Source organism: Micropterus dolomieu, linkage group LG11, assembly GCF_021292245.1.
Source record: "Micropterus dolomieu isolate WLL.071019.BEF.003 ecotype Adirondacks linkage group LG11, ASM2129224v1, whole genome shotgun sequence".
In the NCBI taxonomy this organism is placed as follows: Eukaryota; Metazoa; Chordata; class Actinopteri; order Centrarchiformes; family Centrarchidae; genus Micropterus; species Micropterus dolomieu.
Genome location: NC_060160.1, coordinates 9,208,568 through 9,225,446, shown reverse-complemented (window position 1 = coordinate 9,225,446; position 16,879 = coordinate 9,208,568). Strand labels below are relative to the sequence as shown.

Genomic DNA, 16,879 nt, shown 5'->3' with positions numbered 1-16,879 from the left:
AAGTATTGGGACAGTGAGCACTGAGCACTGCCAGTCAAAGCATGAAATTATTCAGATGAAATCACCCTCTCCAATCTTCAGCTGTTTCTCCCTCAGCGATGTGACAGCTAATCTGAACTGCTGACAACATGGAGACTGAATAGCTTGATAGCCTTTCCTCTCTTGTTTTCATCAGATTTCCTGCAGGGTGGCCTACCAGTGATGGAAAGTAACCAAGTGCATTTACTCACGTAATGTACTTAAGTACAATTTTGAGGTACTTGGTACCGTGGTCTGCTACCTGCTAGGGAAACGTTATTTTTTATTTTTTTATTGTATAGCTATAATCACTTGAGATTTTACTTAGAAACACATTTGAAAAAGCTTATATATATATACACTGTTCAACAATTAACCAGTGGTTCCCAACCTGTTTGGATTGTACCCCTTTACAGAACAAGCGATGTTTAGTTGACCCCTTTGTCACATTTCAGATGTCTATAAGAGCATTTCCATCTACCTGTTTTTATGCACATTTTTTATTTGTGCATTAAACCTTCATGAAAATGTCAAAATGAAAAAAGTCAAATTATCTTTTATTTATTTGAGGTCCACAGAGGGGGGAAATCTATTATTTCATAAGGAAAGCTAAGATTAGAGAAAGGTCAGAGAAAAAATGATACAAAGTTGTGTTACAGACAGTTTTTTCCTCTTTCTTACGTTATTAATCATCCCATGACCGCTTACATTCATCTTGTGACCCGTTGGAGGGGACAAGGCCCTTAGTTTGGGAATCACTGGACTGTATGTAAAGTAGTTAAAACTAGCTCCACCTCAACCAGCCACAACAGTAAAATGCCACTTATACATTGATGCATCAGTATCAATAACTTATTAATGTAATATTTTATGAAAGACTAATCAAAGGTTGTACTCAAGTAGAATTTTGAATGTAGGACTTTAACTTGTCTGAATGCTTCGTACACCAAATGGGCCTACTGGTTAGAGTGACTGCCCTGAAACCGAAAAGTCACAGGTTTGATTGCCACCACAACTCCTATGTCTATTAAAAGTCAGTTGTCTTTCAGCAAGACATGGAATCATTACATGTTGTTGATGACGAAAGGTTAAATGTAAAAAAAAAAAAAAAAAAAGTGCATATGAAATGTTTCCTCTCCTCTTTGAGCTCATTAGGTTTTCTCCAGATCCGGACATGAATAGACAAATAGACAATGGACACCCATAAGGGGCTTGTAAGGGCCAGAGCTTACTTGAAACAGTTATTAGCCCTGTTTTAAAAGCGTTATTTGAAACCACTGACTCAAATCTTTTGGCAGTGTGATGCAAAAAGAATATCAGAAACGTTGTTTGGGGGCAAAACTGAGGTACATGAATAATAGATGAGCCTTGGCTTGCCATGTTTGGCCTTCCTGTGCAAAGCGGGCTAATGGCTATCGATGTCTCCAGTTTCCATCAAATTGCTTCATATGAGAGCTCAATTCAAATGAAGAAAGAGTAGATTCAAGTGAAAAGGAGATGAGGGAATGAAATTATCTCCTGAATATTGAGACACACGCTTGCTCAGCCAATTCTTTGTCCCGACAAGTATCAGGTACCAGCGGAATTAGCCTATCGTAAAATTAAGCCCGATCAAGCAAGGCCTCGAAACCTTTCCCATGTCTCAATCCTTGAGAGAGGAAAGATGGATGTGTGATACAACTGGAACAGAGCCAGAAATGAACAGATGTGCCCCTTGAAATCATGAGAAACTAGAGATCTGGGCTATGTCACTGACACACGTGCACATACACACACTACTATATCCCTGTTTATTCTCTTCCAGATTTAATTAATCACTTGATTATTTCAGCAATTTTCATTGGCTGGCGTACATGTGGGACAACAATTGGCGAGAATAAATTTGGCCTATATGATGTTGGTTTTGGCAACAACCAAAAAGGAAAGCCAGGAAATACAGATGGCGACCCCTCTCCATTCCTTTTCTCTTTCTGTCCCTTCATCTCTTCTTCTGTTGATTTCTCGCTCTCATAGACACATTATTAGGCTATAGGCTAATCCATTCTCCTCTCTCCCCTGTACTTTTGTCTCCTCGTATTCAACTAACTGGCATGATTTAGGAATTATGGAATTAGGGCAGCGCTCCCATCTCTATTAATGAGGAACGGCATGATGAAAGAGCTTGATCCTGAACGTGCCATCTGTAGTCACTATTACACATTCACTTAATCGTTCTCTCTCCCTCGCACTACTTTTCTTTCCCTTAATTCTTTCCCCTCTCACTCTCTCCCACACACACATCCTCTGTCAAACACACTCACATTATACCTTAGATGTAATTACAGAGGAAATACTAAGTCTTAGCTCTTCAAGCACCGTTGGCTGTGGCGTGAAATGGTGAAATGGTACAGCAGGGAAAGTTAACTATGGACCACACACCAATGCATAGGCATACACGTACACACGCAGGAGTCCAGATGGACCGTGTGTTATTGCTGAATAATGCATACTATGTAGACTCTATAAAAGATACATGGGCAGAGAGAGCTGGGCACCGTTCAGGCACCCTGGGCAGTTCAGTGAGGGCAGCTCGGAGCATCCCTTGTGCAAATTTGGAGCTGTCACAAAATGTTCAGTGTGTAGGTATTTAGCTGTAGGTGACCCAACAGGGAAAATATTTAGCTGCAGTTAGAGAGGGGAAAAAACACTTGCCTTTTAGACATTGTCAGCTGATATGTTGGCTGGCACTCTGCCCAGTGTCTTTGCAGTCACCTTGAAGAGGCTTTTGTGGTTTCAACCATAAAACTTGGGGAATTACACAGTAGATTCAATGCTAGAGGCTCAGATTTCAGAGTATCTCTCAGAAACACTATGAAAAATATCCAGCAGTCTGTCTTCATGTAAAATACAGAGAAGGGGGGAGAGGGGGCGAGGGGGAGGTCTGGGCGAAGGGTAAATGCTGCACTCATGTGGGGAAAATGAGCAGCGCCTCTTTTTCTCTGGAGTCATATGACAGGATATGCGCACCATCATGTGCTGCGTTCAAGTGTATGTTTAAAAAAATGTAGCTATTACAACAGCAGAATTAAGGAGAGGCAAAGTGTCCCGAATTCAATGTTTTCCTAACAAAATCTAGTAGCCAAAACTCATGGATTTTTAACACACAAAAACAAAAGAGATAAAAACAGTACCATGCTAATTGTTTACTTACCAAGCAATAAAATCACATTTTTATCCTACTTCATGGCTTCAACTCTTTCTGCAGTGATGTAAAGTAAGCGCATACATTTACTCATAAAAGCCTTCTGTACTGAGGTACAATTTTGAGGTAGGCTATTTCCATAGTTACTTCTGTGTTTCCATTTTCTGCTACTTTCTACTTCAACTCCACTGCGTGTCAGAGTGAAATATTATAGGCTACTTTTTTCTCATCTCCATTTATCAGACAGTCACATTTATTTTGCAGATTGACATTTTACCAACAAAACAAATTAAAGGTTTATAAAACTGGATGCATGAGACTATCCACAGTCACACAAAGTAAACTAACACCACTAATAATAATAACCCACCAATTCAATAAATAATTTAACACTGAAATGACTTGCCACCCCTTCATGAGTCCTGTAGCCCAAGTACATTGATGATACTGCATTACTTTTCACTGAAGTAAAGTTTTGAATGCGGGACTTTCACCTGTAACATGATATTTCGTCATTGTTTTATTAATATGTTCACTTACTTCTTCCGAGTTTAAAAACTCGATCTAGAATCGCGATATTTCCAACAGCACTTAAAAGCACCGCCTGACACACTCAGGACAGCCTGACGGAGGATCCACTGAAGGAATCCAGAAGTTGCCAGTGCAAAGTTCGCATACCGTAAAGAAGGAGGAGTAGCGCGGTCAATTTTTTTCAAAACAAGGAGGGTTAACTGTAAGTATTGACTCCCTAGATAAACATCTCTCTTCCCCCTTTCCTGTCGACATAGTAGTTTGAGTGGTTGAGTTATGTAGTTGACAAGAAAGCGGAACTAGCTAACTAGCGAGCTAGCAGCACAGTAGCTAACGTTTAGGTTAACGAGTTGCCAGCAGGATCCTGCCCTGTTTGCGATACTTTTAAGCACAACCGAAACTTCTCTGACAATGTAAGGAAACTTTAATCTGCTTCGACGCTATTCCGTGTCTTTCTCCAACTATTTCATTCAGTTTTAAAATGTTTTTTAGGGACTTTACAGGCACAACTTTGGTGGCGTGTGTGTGTGTGTGTGTGTGTGTGTGTGTGTGTGTGTGTGTGTGTGTGTGTGTGTGTGTGTGTGTGTGTGTGTGTGTGTGTGTGTGTGTGTGTGTGTGTGTGCGCGTGCGCGTGCGCGCGCGCGCGCGCATTGACGTTAGGTTCAGTGCAGCCTAACGTCACCTGTTTATCAAGTGACCCTCGTTAAATAGTTGCTCAGCACTTTGCGATAAGTTACCCCAGTTCAGGTGCGTAACGTTACAGCACTGAACCTATTTAAATTTAACAACGGGAATTATGAAGCATAAGTCGTGGTTTCACCTATGTTTTAAAGCATGATTTGCATCACACGATTTGAAAAAAACATGACACATATGCCCTATAAATTATGCTCTGAAAGCGATAAAGGTCATTGTTTAGGTTTTGACTGTACAGCATGATGTCATTGGTCCTTTTGTTGTTTGTTTTGGTACAGCAGGTCAGAATTATCAGTCAACCAGTCACACTTAACCAGAATAAATGTGTCACCATCACTGAGGGCAGGCTGTATGAAAACTTAGCAAATAAATAGCCTCTGTGTTTGAATGTGGGGGAAAAAGATCAAGGAGGAGGAACACAAAATGACTGGAATAAGAGAAGACGTCAGAGTGTGTGCTGCAGTCAGATCTGGAGGAACCGGTTTGGGTAGGGGAACAAGAAATGCATGTCCCTGTAGTAGCTGTATAGCCAGAGACCTACTCTTGGTGCTGTGAAGAAACAATAACATGATGAACGGGTATGTCCTCTAGCCTTGTTAAATTAATCTTTCTGTTGCTGTGAGAACTTGCAGTGTGGTGTTACAGTCTGGTGGTGTTATCGAGTGTGAGGTGTGAAAATGTAGGGGTTGCTGTTTTCTCAATGCGCAGGAAACAAAAAAGTAGTATTTACCCATGTGTAGCTTAAGTGTAACCTTCTCATCACTGATTCATGAGGATAACCCAATATCCAGCTATACAGCGATCTGTTTTGCTGGCACATGTAATTGATCTTGTAGTGGTGACATGTTCATCTGTTCTTGTTGAGGCTTGGTATTTCAAAGGAGCACAATTTGTGTGCTTGAGTCTTCCTTCAATTCAGTGTTATAGTTGTAAACTCGTATCAGTATCTTGCCAAGCCGTGTGAACCGAGTGCCCTCTTTCTGAAAAATAAATGCAGAGTCGACAACATTAAATCCTCTGAACTGTCTGCCAAGTAGACTATCTTCCCTGTCCTTTTTCTCAGGATGTTTAGTTGGTGCAGGAAAGGGAACTTAAAGTTCAGGTGTTATTTGGAAAAACAAGACAATGTCACTAAAGGAAAAGAGTTTGACCGGAGAGGAAGAAAGGTGAATAAAGCTGTGTTTCCTGAATGTTGGTATGCTTTAAACTCTAGCGATGATGGAATAAAAACACCCTGTTGAGTTTTTGGCTTTGTCCTTGAAAGTATCACGCTGCATCAAAGAAAACTGGCTTAAGTCTTTGCTTATGGTGATCTGTCTCATGTTACCTTGTGCACCAAAGGCTGTCTGAGGCTGCCATTACGCCAGACATGTCAGTGCATCCTGTGATTCTAGACTGCATGACGGTCACTTGATGTACATATCAGATTTGTATGGATTGGTATCTGTTAAAGCGTTGTGCAAAGTAGCCTAGCTCAAGCTGTGATCAGAATGACTGTCCAAATGAATTACCTGGGCAAACACAGTGAAACCACACGTATTACTCTGTTCTGTCTGCCTGTGTAGTTGTATTTGTGACACACCAGCATCATGTACAACTCTCCTGTGGAAAGTGCTTTAGGGGTTACTGTTTGCTATTTTTCCTGTGTAGTCCTGCTCTCACCTTCCCTAACACTTAATGGTTTTTCCATCTGATCCACTTGTCTTTGCCATGCTTTGTATGGACTTGTCTGGAATTGGATTGTCCAATTTCACAATGAGTGGCCCTTAAAGGCCAGCCGCGATCAGCGCTTCCTGCTGCTGGTTCACACTAAAAATCTTTTCAGCGTCACTTCCTTGCCTCGTGCCTGCCCTACTGTTGCACATATTGTGCAAGATCATGAAATAAAAATTTTAATCTCAACGCAGAGCCTGCATTGACCTGTCAAATATGGAGACATCTGCGTTTGTCCTTTTGTGATCAGCAGTGGGATTTCATTTTCTGGTAGTCACATGAAACCAGCAGTTTAATTGTACTATCTGTGCCTTGATTTGGGTTTGTTTGTTTTTTTTTGTTTGTTTTTAAACTGAAGCTTTAAGTGTTTATGATTCAGTAACTGACTCTGAGACTTACTAAGTACTTAAATTTTGTTGCAATTTAATACACTAGCCTATATTTAACATTTATTTGCATATAGTGTATTTGCACGCCTCCCACCATGCTTTCTGCCTATTTTAAGAAAGTGTATTACCTTTGCTTTAAAACAAATCCCTATGTTCAGTCCATAAAGATGCTAGAGAGCATGTTGGCGCTATCATTAAGGTTGCATAGATTATCATCACATTTGGTGATACTGGCTTCCATAATAAAATATTTAAGATTTATGATAATTGCATCACATGCAAAACGGCACAAAAATCATCAGTCAGTATTGATCCTTGTTTTGGCCATAAAGGCTAACGATGGCATCATTTTAGCTCTTATCTTGAAACCCTGTTTTTTTTTTTTTTGTTTTTTGTTTTTTTATAGGAAAAGCAGGGACAAGTGAGTTATTGATCAATATACTGTATGTCAATGAAATGTGATCATATTTTGGGGAAGACTTTAGGTGCATTCAGGTAAGTTTTACATACAAGAGAATTCTGGAAAATAACATTAATTATGTGGATAATCTGAGTTTTTTTTTTTTTTTTTTTTTTAGTGTCTAATTTGTAACTTATAAAGTATTGGAGCAAACCATAGTAACCTTTTGCATACTTCCAGTTACAACATCCAATCATGATTCTGATTTGCCTATCACAGCCTCCTTATCTCTTATGTTTAATGTTAGCATATACAGTGTCTGCTAGCTAAGATTTAAACACACAGGGAACTGCTCGAGGCTCACTAAAAGAGTTTTGCTTCATCATTGAAATATATTTTGTTTCCTTTATCAGCCAGCCTGCTGTATGTGTTCAGACTCCCTAACACTCTTTCTGGGGCAGGAAAAGATCCTGATTTGTTTTAGGTTTTGCATCTCCTTCTTCTCTTTCCATATGAGTGACATGAACATGCACTCAAGTTCTCATGCAGTTAAGTATTGGGTCCTTAAATGAGATCTCCATATTGACGATTGCACACTGGCAAAATGGTCCACAGCAGTGAGCCCTGACCAGTACTGTGGCATAATGATGTGCTGTAGCATGAAGCATGGAAATTGAATTTGGGAGATTGACTTAGTGCTACTGGTTATTTTTATCAAACCAAAGCCAGTAAGTTTCCGATAGTTTTATTTTTTTAATAAACAAATCTTCATCATGACTTACATCAGCCTAATTGCTTATTTTGTCTTCTTTTGCCGTTTTTTCATTACCTCAACTCCGAAAACTTTCAAGAACATTTTTGTTCCGCCATCACTTTTTGTAAAACTGTCTATTTGAAATCTACACAGTTGATTTCTCACCTCAAAACTTCTCAGAAGTGGATTTAGTGATGAAATAACATATGAAAATTGTAAAATAAACTTTCTGTTGCTGGCCTCAACGGAGGGGATACGAAAAAAAGTACCTGTTAGCAGGTACAACTTTTCCACAATGGAAAACCAAAAAAAAGAGGCGTCGAGCTGGTACCATGCAGTGGAAAAGGGGGGGCTTTTTTAAAAATTTTTTATTTATATATTTTTTTTTTTTTCACCACCTTCCTAAAACTCTCAAGGGGGAGCACTAACATCCTTTGCACAACAGTCACACTGACAACCGATGCCAATTCAATCTCTTATATCTCTATTTATTCATTTAGCTGATGCTTTTATCCAAAGCAACTTACAATTGCCATATATGTCAGAGGTCGTACACCTCTGGAGCAACTAGGGTTGTCTTGCTCAGGGACGCAATGGTGGGGAGTTGAACGCAGGTCTCTCTCACCAAAAGTCTTATCCACTGCACCGTCACCACCACCACCACCCCAAAATGCTAGATATCAACCCAATTAATCAGTCTATCACTAAACCTCACATTTTAGAATCTGTAACAAGGAAGTGTAGTCTTGCCGCGTAAATGACTTTAAAGCAGCTCCAATTAATATTACTATAAAAGTAACTTGCTGTACATTTAAAATCTATCAACATATGTGTTGTCTGACTTGTCGAGGGGAAAAAAGTTGTAATATTGCGAGATTAATGTCGTCATTTAATGAGAATTTCATAGTTTTTTAAGTCTACCTGCCCTATACTCTGTGCATTACGTTATTACTCTACTGATAACGGTAGCAATGTTATCCTTTTCTGACAGGCAGAACTGGATGAGACAAAGAGGTGGAGATGATTTAAGAAGCGAGTCGATGTTATCAGTTGTACACTTGATTTTCACTGCTTGAGAAAATTGATGTGTGGCGTGACAGTGTTTGAAAAGGATCAATTGTGTTAGTCTCATGAGACTGGTTTCCCCCTGACGTCACACATTAATCCTGCGAGATCTCATCACACAACCCTAATAGCAATGTGTCAAATTAATAATAGAAAAATTAAGTGCTTATTTGTATGTGATTCAAATTAATTAAAACAAACATTTATTGAACATTTGCTATAGTTAGGAAAACTCAGATTTGTTTGAGTCACAGAGCTTTATGATTACTGATGCCGTCTGATGTGACGTGAGTGACCCTAAAGTCTGCCGTTCTTCCAGGCCGCAGAATATCGAGCTCGGTGCCACTGGGGGAGCCTCCAAACAGGACAGCAGCAAAATGGAAGACATGACTGTGGAACAGATGACCATGAGGGCCAACCAAGTGACTGACGAGGTACTGAGTCACACACCCAACACGAACACAGAATCCCTCTCTCCCTCATTATCTCGTCTGTTTCTCTGAGCGTATGAAACCTTCTTAAAGTGATATTCAGCTCGAAATGTTGTGGTATCAAATGCCAAAACGAGCTCCAGACTCGTGATGAAACAATGGGTGTTTGGAACATACTGAGCAGCAGTGGGGAAGTGCATAATGTTGCAGGAGTGTTTGGAAATGTTTTTCTGTAATACTTTATTTCACAGGTCAGTAAATTCCAAGTAGTCCTCTCTGACATTTCCTAGAAATGATATCTATTTTGGTACTGATACTTCTATTAATTACAGTGGAAATCTCCTTTTATAGTGATCATGTCTGTCTGGGTCAAATTGATCACTAAAAGCAGATATAAACAAATTTTGGTTTCTTTATTTCTCGTGCAGATTACTATCTAGTTGACGTTTTGTATATTGTAACATGAATATAAAGTAATAATGGGGGAGCAACATTTTTAAAAAAGTAGATGAGGTGATTTCAATTTAAATAAAATTTTCAGGCCTGCAGTATAGTATCCTCAAACACTTGTTTTCCCCATGTAAATCATGTTCATCCTACTTAGTTCCACACCACATTTTTCCCCTGGTCACCCACCCCAGTTTGAGAACCACTGAGTTAATGGTTAAAATAATCAAGATTTATTATTCTTATAATGAAATGATCATTTTAGCCATGACCCTGTTGAAGATGGCAATTTTTGACTTATTTGGGAAAGCGTCAGTAGAAAAGAAGAAAACATACACACGTGGTCCTGGGGTGGCTTTAATACAAAACTGAAAGAGCAGGGGGGTGTAATTGGATTAATAGCATTCGCAGTTGATTATTGAGCTCGGCATTAATAGGGGGGGGGTGTGAGTGAGTGAAGTTTTACGCTTAATTTAGCCTGATGGCTCCCTTACCCCTCTGTGGTTTTGACAGTTTGAATTTTGTCAGCTATATCTAAAGGTTTTATTATCAAGGAGATAATTGTTTAATCAGCACTCCAGGGTATTTTATGATCAGCCATCTGATTCAAATGGAGGCAAATTAACTTACTAGCTGGGCTCATAGCAGTGCACTTCACCTTCCTGCAAATTTGACTATACTAATAGTCTATGGTGGTCTCTTATCTCTTTTTTATTTTATTCTTTTTATTTTTTTCTTAACTATGTGTTTTCTCTCTGTGTGCTTTCTGACCTAACCTGCAATTTTCTCTTTCTTCTTTTTTGCTGCTGCCTGGTTGACTTAGCAGATCATAGAAGGGACAGGGCATGGGAGGGTCCTTCTGCTAATGCTACTTACTACTCTGGCTTTGGGTAACCACTCATACCTGAAACACTCACAGCATATCTGGTAATGTATCAGGGCAACTAACACAAGCTATCTTATCTTTTTGAGGCCGTTTCCCATGTCCAGTAGTTAAAAATGGCTTTTAAATCTTCAACATTGTGTCAAAGTTATTTAAATGCATTGTTTGTGTGCTAGTATCTAATCATCCTGGTATATTGCACCCAATTAATACCCATAGTGGGTGTTTTGTTATGCTTTTTTGTGGTAAAATAACACTTGAATTTTATGGGTTTTCTTTTTTTTTTTCAAAAAGCCTTGCATGTAGTTTGCTGGATCCTGCACGTACCTCGTATCTGTACTTCCATTTAAGCCATCCCAAACAAATGATAAAAATACCACGCCATTGTTTGTATCTCAAAGATTTGTCACAGCAACCCAATCTGGAAAATTTGGCTAAGACAGTGATTTTGAGCTTAATTAGCCAAGTTCAAGGATTTTAGGAGACATAATGTAATGTTTATCCACCCATGTGATGTTCTGGCTAAGCCAACTGAAACCTGGCTGAGCGCAACACATCCCTCTCGCCAATTCTGTGTTTGTCTTTTTCTCAACTCACTGATTAATGCATTCAGAGCAAATATAACACGGAGAGAATGAGGAATCGGGTCCCCACTCTCTCCTGTTAACAGTTCATTAGTGACGGCAACAGTGGAGTCGTGCCCTGAGTCGCGTCCGCACTTCACTGGATGTTCTGCTCTCTGTACAGCACTTGCTATTAATAGACACACAAAGGCTTAACTCACCTGAACTGACTGCATTCCAGTTTGCCGTCAACACCTTTGTCTGTGCGTGCATGTGATGAGGGTTTTTTTATGTCTGTCTTGCTGAGTTTAGACACAGAACACCGTAGCTGTGTCTCAAATCCACACCACGTACACATTCTCAGGAGGTTTTAGAATGTTCACACTGGAGAGGTGACAAAATGAAGTGTACTCAAACCAGACATAATACTATAGAGGGTTGAGCTTCTTTTTTACCTTGTAACATAATAATTAATCCATCAGACTAGTTGAATATTCATTTTCTGTATCAATTAGTTTCCCAAAGCCCAAGGTGACACATTCAAATTGTTTTTGTTTGACTAATATCTTTTAAAACTGAAGAAATTATTCGAAATCGCAATATGGCCTACTGCAATATTCAAATCACAGGAGTACAATATTTGTTAAAGGCAAATATGTATCAAAATACCATTTTAAATAAAACAAACCATAATTAATTTTTAAATTCTTTTCAATGAGAAAAATTGTGTAAAAACAATCATTCCCTCCAGTATTGCAAATCACATTGCAATATCAGTCAAAATAGTTATTAATTTTTTTTATTTTTTTAATCATTCAGCCCTAAAAGAGATCAGCAGATATTCACATTTGAGCTCAAGCTGGGATCATTGAATTTTCAGCATTGCAAAAAACGTACTTTAACAAGTAAATATCAGTTATCATTGATTATCAAAATATTTGACAGCAGTTTGCTGTTAATCAACTATTTCAATCAATTGACAAATGGCTTCAGCTCTACGTTAAAGCAGTAAATTGTTGGGTAGTAGGGTTGGCTGATGCCAACAAATCACATTTCTTTCATTTTAATCAAACACTTCTGATATTACAATACGATGTAGTAATATTTTCAGGAGAACTAGGTTACACCCCTAAACAAAAAATCATAAGCAATGCGCATCAACGATCAAGACGGTGTTTATTTCTTTAAGCTTGATGTAAGCTCTGAAATGCTTAGATCATCAAAAAATGTATTTTTAAACAATTTTTATAAATCAGTTTAAGCAATCTGAACTGCTTATTTGACAAAACAAGCAATTTGAAGACATCACTTCAGGCTTTAGACAGGTGTTTTTTACTATTTTCTCATGTTTTTAATAATGTCTAATATAACAATTACTCAGATTGATTTGAGACCCAGTAAGCTTACAAGTGTGTGTGTGTGTGTGTGTTTTACTTAACTGTGGTGCAATCTGTAAGACCAGGGAAAACAAACTTAACCTGATTAAGCTTTTTTGGGCGGGGGTGGGTGTGTGTATCTATCTATCGTCGCAGTGTGGATGTTAAATTGATGACAGAGGTTGCAGGGAAAGAGTAAGTCAGACACTGACTAGAACCAGAGAAGAGACTGTATGTAACAGCAGTTTTAGCTTTACACTCGCATAGAACTGGTTTTATAGATCGTTACCATCTACTTTCATAACGTTTTAAAGAATATTTATGGTGTAGCTTCTTTCAATACTCTTTATCCCTCCTATCTTGCTCTTTCTTATTGTCTCCTTGTTAATTCCCTTCTGTTGCTCTGTTCTCTTCTGCTCTGTCAGTCTGTCTCTTTCGGCCACATTCGAAGAGACAATCAATACTTTTGGTTAGAATTTTCTAGAAGCACCAGATGTAAAATCCTGTCTGGGTTTGACATCTGGTCCTTCTGTCCCAGCATAAACCAAATGAAGTGTCCCAACTCCCTTGATACTCTAAAATCAGAATATGACTAAAAAATATGACTAAAATTCAAAACACCTTTTGGTTACATTTGGACAATTGGCACCTAAAAGGAGCTAAACACCAAAATGTATCAACCCTGAGGTGTGAATGCACATAAGTCAGTCATTTTGTCTGTGCTTTTTAGATAAACTTGCTCACCTCTTGTTTTTCCTCCACAGTCACTGGAAAGCACAAGGAGGATGCTGCAGATGGCAGAGGAGGTGAGACTTTGCTCCTGCTGATGCAACAGTGCAATATCATCTTGCATGTAGTTGTATTTTGACTACCAGAAAATGGGTCCCTGTTAGTTTATAATGGGCTCCAACACATAAATATGTCTGTAATTCTGAATTTCTGTGACTCTTGTGTGTTTACAGAGCAAACAGACCGGCGTCAACACCATGGTGATGTTGGACGAGCAAGGAGGTAGATAATACAACATGAACACTGCCTGATACAAATGTTTCAACCTGTCTTTTATTTTCCTTTTTTTTTTTTTTAAATGTTGTTTGTTTTTTGTTATTGATATACATATTAACTGCCTGCCTGGTTGTTTTTAATTTAATATCTTAAATACAGCTGTGTCAACAAAGAGGAGGCACACACTGCAGCCTGATGATTGTCTTATCCATTGCGTTGCAAAACAAAACCAAATTGACGCTCGTGACATAACGTTGCATCATAGGACCCGCAAGTCTTGATAGCAGTATTGATTTTTCGGGTTTTGAGAAATTTTGGAACCGGGTCTCGATCCCCATCCCTAATGCTAAAATATTAATTTATTTATTTTTTCTGAATATACACATCCTACATCAGCTTGCTTTTGTTATTGCAAGATGTCAATGTGCTAAAATACAAATGCCATGCAAACTTCATTATTTCAATAACTTTTACATTTCAAAGCTTTAAGATGATTTAAGGGAAGAGATTTCCTGTTTCGGACATTTACAGAAATTTTGTATTCCCCATGAGGCAGTTAGGATCGTACAGGGAAGTTTTCAAGCCACTGTCTGCAATATATAAAAAATCGCGAAAATGTTGTGCCTAAAGAAATTTTTCACATTTTCTAACTTTGAATTACATTCATTCATTTAGCTGACGTTTTTATCCAAAGCAACTTACAATTGCTGTACATGTCAGAGGTCTCACGCCTCTGGAGCAATTAAGGGTTAAGTGTCTTGCTCAGGGACACAGTGGTGGATGGGTCACAATGGGGAATTGAACCCGGGTCTCTCACACCAAAGGCATAATCTTATCCATTGCGCCATCACCTCCTCTTGAATTAAAGTAATTTGTGCTAACCTCCCTAAGCACTTTAAAGCAGTGTAGTGTTGAGTAATAGAACAGGTGCGAATAAAGATACTGAAATTAAATGAAAAAATCTGTGTTTGAGTATGCTTCAGTATTGGCCACAATGATCATGAAAATTGTTTATTATTAATTGTAACTTCTATAATGTGAATCACGAAATATTGGTGTGGCAAACTGTTACTTCATTAATTATCTTCAGTTTTGTCCCAGGACAAGTTATTTGTCTATACTTGTGCAGAAATCTTAGATTTATAGTTTAGTATAGTGTTTTTTGTTTGTTTTTTTTGCTGCTGCTTTGCTCCAGTATAAAGTATACTTAGGTACACTACACCATGTAAGACTCCTTTTCTGTATCTGTCTGTGTTTTAGAGCAGCTGAGGCGTGTGGACCAGGGCTTGGACCAGATTAACCAGGATATGAGACAGGCTGAGAAAAACCTGACTGACCTCTCAAAGTGTTGTGGCCTCTGTGTCTGCCCCTGTGACAGGTACATTCAGGGCTGCTGAAACCTCCAAATCATTGTTGTGTGCTATCATGCTTTGTGTGCTGTACTTGTTTGTCTCATCATAATTTGCAGATATGTGAAAAACAATGTGTGAATGAACCTCACAGTGATGGCTATAAGCAGAATAGAGCAAGTGTCTGGTTATTAGCATATTTAACTTCGATAAATTTTTTTTTTTATCATGTACAGAGGGAGTTATTTCAGGCAATCTGGTTCCAGAAGTAAAAATCCCATAATGGCAGGTGACCGTTTAGATAGGCATGAAACTCTTCTGGTTAAATCATCAATACAAGAGTTCACCATCTGCGTTGAAAAATATTTTGTTCTTTGATTTAAAAGTCAGGGTACCAGCTTGTGTACAAAAAAGAAGGTGAGACATCTCCCAAGAAGCATTTTGGCCTAAAATTCTGTAAAATTGATAATACACAGCTGTAGCGTTTATATAAATTCACTTTTCGTTTCTTGATGAAATCAGCAGCTGTGGAGACCTTTCTTTTTTTTGTTTGTTTGTTCCCACCTGGAAGAGTTTTGAATTCGCTACTGCTCTTTTCGCACCTCTGCCTGGCCCCTTTTCCATAGCAACAGCAGCTGATACTCATGGGTACTGCCATGCAAAATTTGCTGACAATGCATGATTTCTCTGAAACGACGTTCAAATAATAAAAATTGATGGCCATTCCCTAAACATGAAGGATTTTTACATTTTCCAGGAGAGTCCTGTGCTTTAATGTTGTTAAAAGAAAACCTATGAAATGGGAATACAACAGCCTCTCTCTTCACAACTCTATTCTCATGGGTTTGAACACTTCCATGACACGACTCTGAGCTTCTGGGGTGATTTTCACATGAACACAGCGTGAACTGCAGCCATATTCGCAAATGTTGGCTGGTAGTGTGACATGGGGGGGAGGAGAATTTAAATTTTTATGCCAAATGTGCATTTTATGCTAAAAACATTGTGGATACAATTTGTGAGCGTTCCTGATGGTGTAGAGAATGTGACACTGTTCCTACCAAGTTCTTAACATGAGGTGCATTGCTCTGTGATGAGCATACTTAAAACTCTTTCCATCAAACCATCTTGATGCAGTGTCAGTGTGTGTGCATAGTAAGCTCGTATCTGGTTCTAAACATGAAAAACAAATCTCCCCAAAATGCTTTCACATTGGAGAAGAGGATTCTTTGATGAATACCATAAAATAAGGTAGGGGATCTTTTTAACTTCCTTAAGATTAATTAACATCTGTGACTGTAGTAAAAGCCGACCTGTGAACTTCTTGTGGATGCTTTTATGTAGAGAGCCATGGGGGGGTGTGCTTAGTTTTTATTTAAACACCTGAATTACCTTATTTATAGTGACTTCCCGTTCTTCTTCCAGGGTTTCGTCAATTGAACACGACTCACGATACAAGCGTACCTGGGGTATTGGAGGCGGCGGTGGCGAAGATGACTCCAACGGCTCAAAAGTAGTCTCAAGGCAGCCATCAGGTGTTCGCAATGGCCAGACTGCCCAGGTGAACGCCCCGGAACCATCAGGCCCATACATCAAGAGGTGGGGTCATTTTAGTTAAGAATCTTTTACCATGATGTTGTCAGAAGCACGGTGACATATAGTGTCCAATTGTGCTAGTCACAAATGACATGTTGACACGTTCTACTGAGCACTTGTGGACAAATACCTGACTTCTGTGGTACAGGATAACCAATGACGCACGCGAGGATGAGATGGAGGACAATCTGAATGCAGTGGGCGGCATCATTGGCAACTTAAAATCTTTGGCTATTGACATGGGTGAAGAGATAGACAAGCAGAACAAACAGATTGACGGCATCACTTCCAAGGTAAGAGTCTGGGCTTAGTGACATTTCAATAGTTTTGTCCTTTTTTAATGTGTGTTTGTTTGATTATGCTTCCTAAGCAGATTCTGTCACCTCAACTTACCCAAGTTGCTATTAATTATGTCAAGCTCAATGGCCATCAAAGGTACCCTGTGGAGTTTTCCACCACTAATAGCACTATGGAGCAGTATT

At 38.9% G+C, this 16,879-nt stretch overlaps 1 protein-coding gene across 3 annotated transcripts in view; it reads left to right on the top strand.

Moving 5' to 3' along the window:
• The first annotated feature begins 3,784 nt into the window (after positions 1-3,784).
• LOC123978501 (synaptosomal-associated protein 23-like) overlaps positions 3,785-16,879 on the top strand; it is an 18,221-nt gene continuing 5,126 nt past the window's right edge. The window contains exons 1-7 of one of the 3 annotated variants that reach the window (XM_046061738.1): positions 3,785-3,932; positions 9,067-9,181; positions 13,212-13,253; positions 13,410-13,458; positions 14,713-14,830; positions 16,227-16,400; positions 16,546-16,690. In XM_046061738.1, coding sequence (XP_045917694.1) covers positions 9,125-9,181; positions 13,212-13,253; positions 13,410-13,458; positions 14,713-14,830; positions 16,227-16,400; positions 16,546-16,690 — 585 coding nt within the window. In that variant the 5' untranslated portion in view covers positions 3,785-3,932; positions 9,067-9,124. Of the gene's footprint in view, positions 3,933-4,011; positions 4,144-9,066; positions 9,182-10,477; positions 10,516-13,211; positions 13,254-13,409; positions 13,459-14,712; positions 14,831-16,226; positions 16,401-16,545; positions 16,691-16,879 lie in introns of those variants that run through there. The other 2 variants (XM_046061737.1, XM_046061739.1) reach the window with 2 other exon arrangements.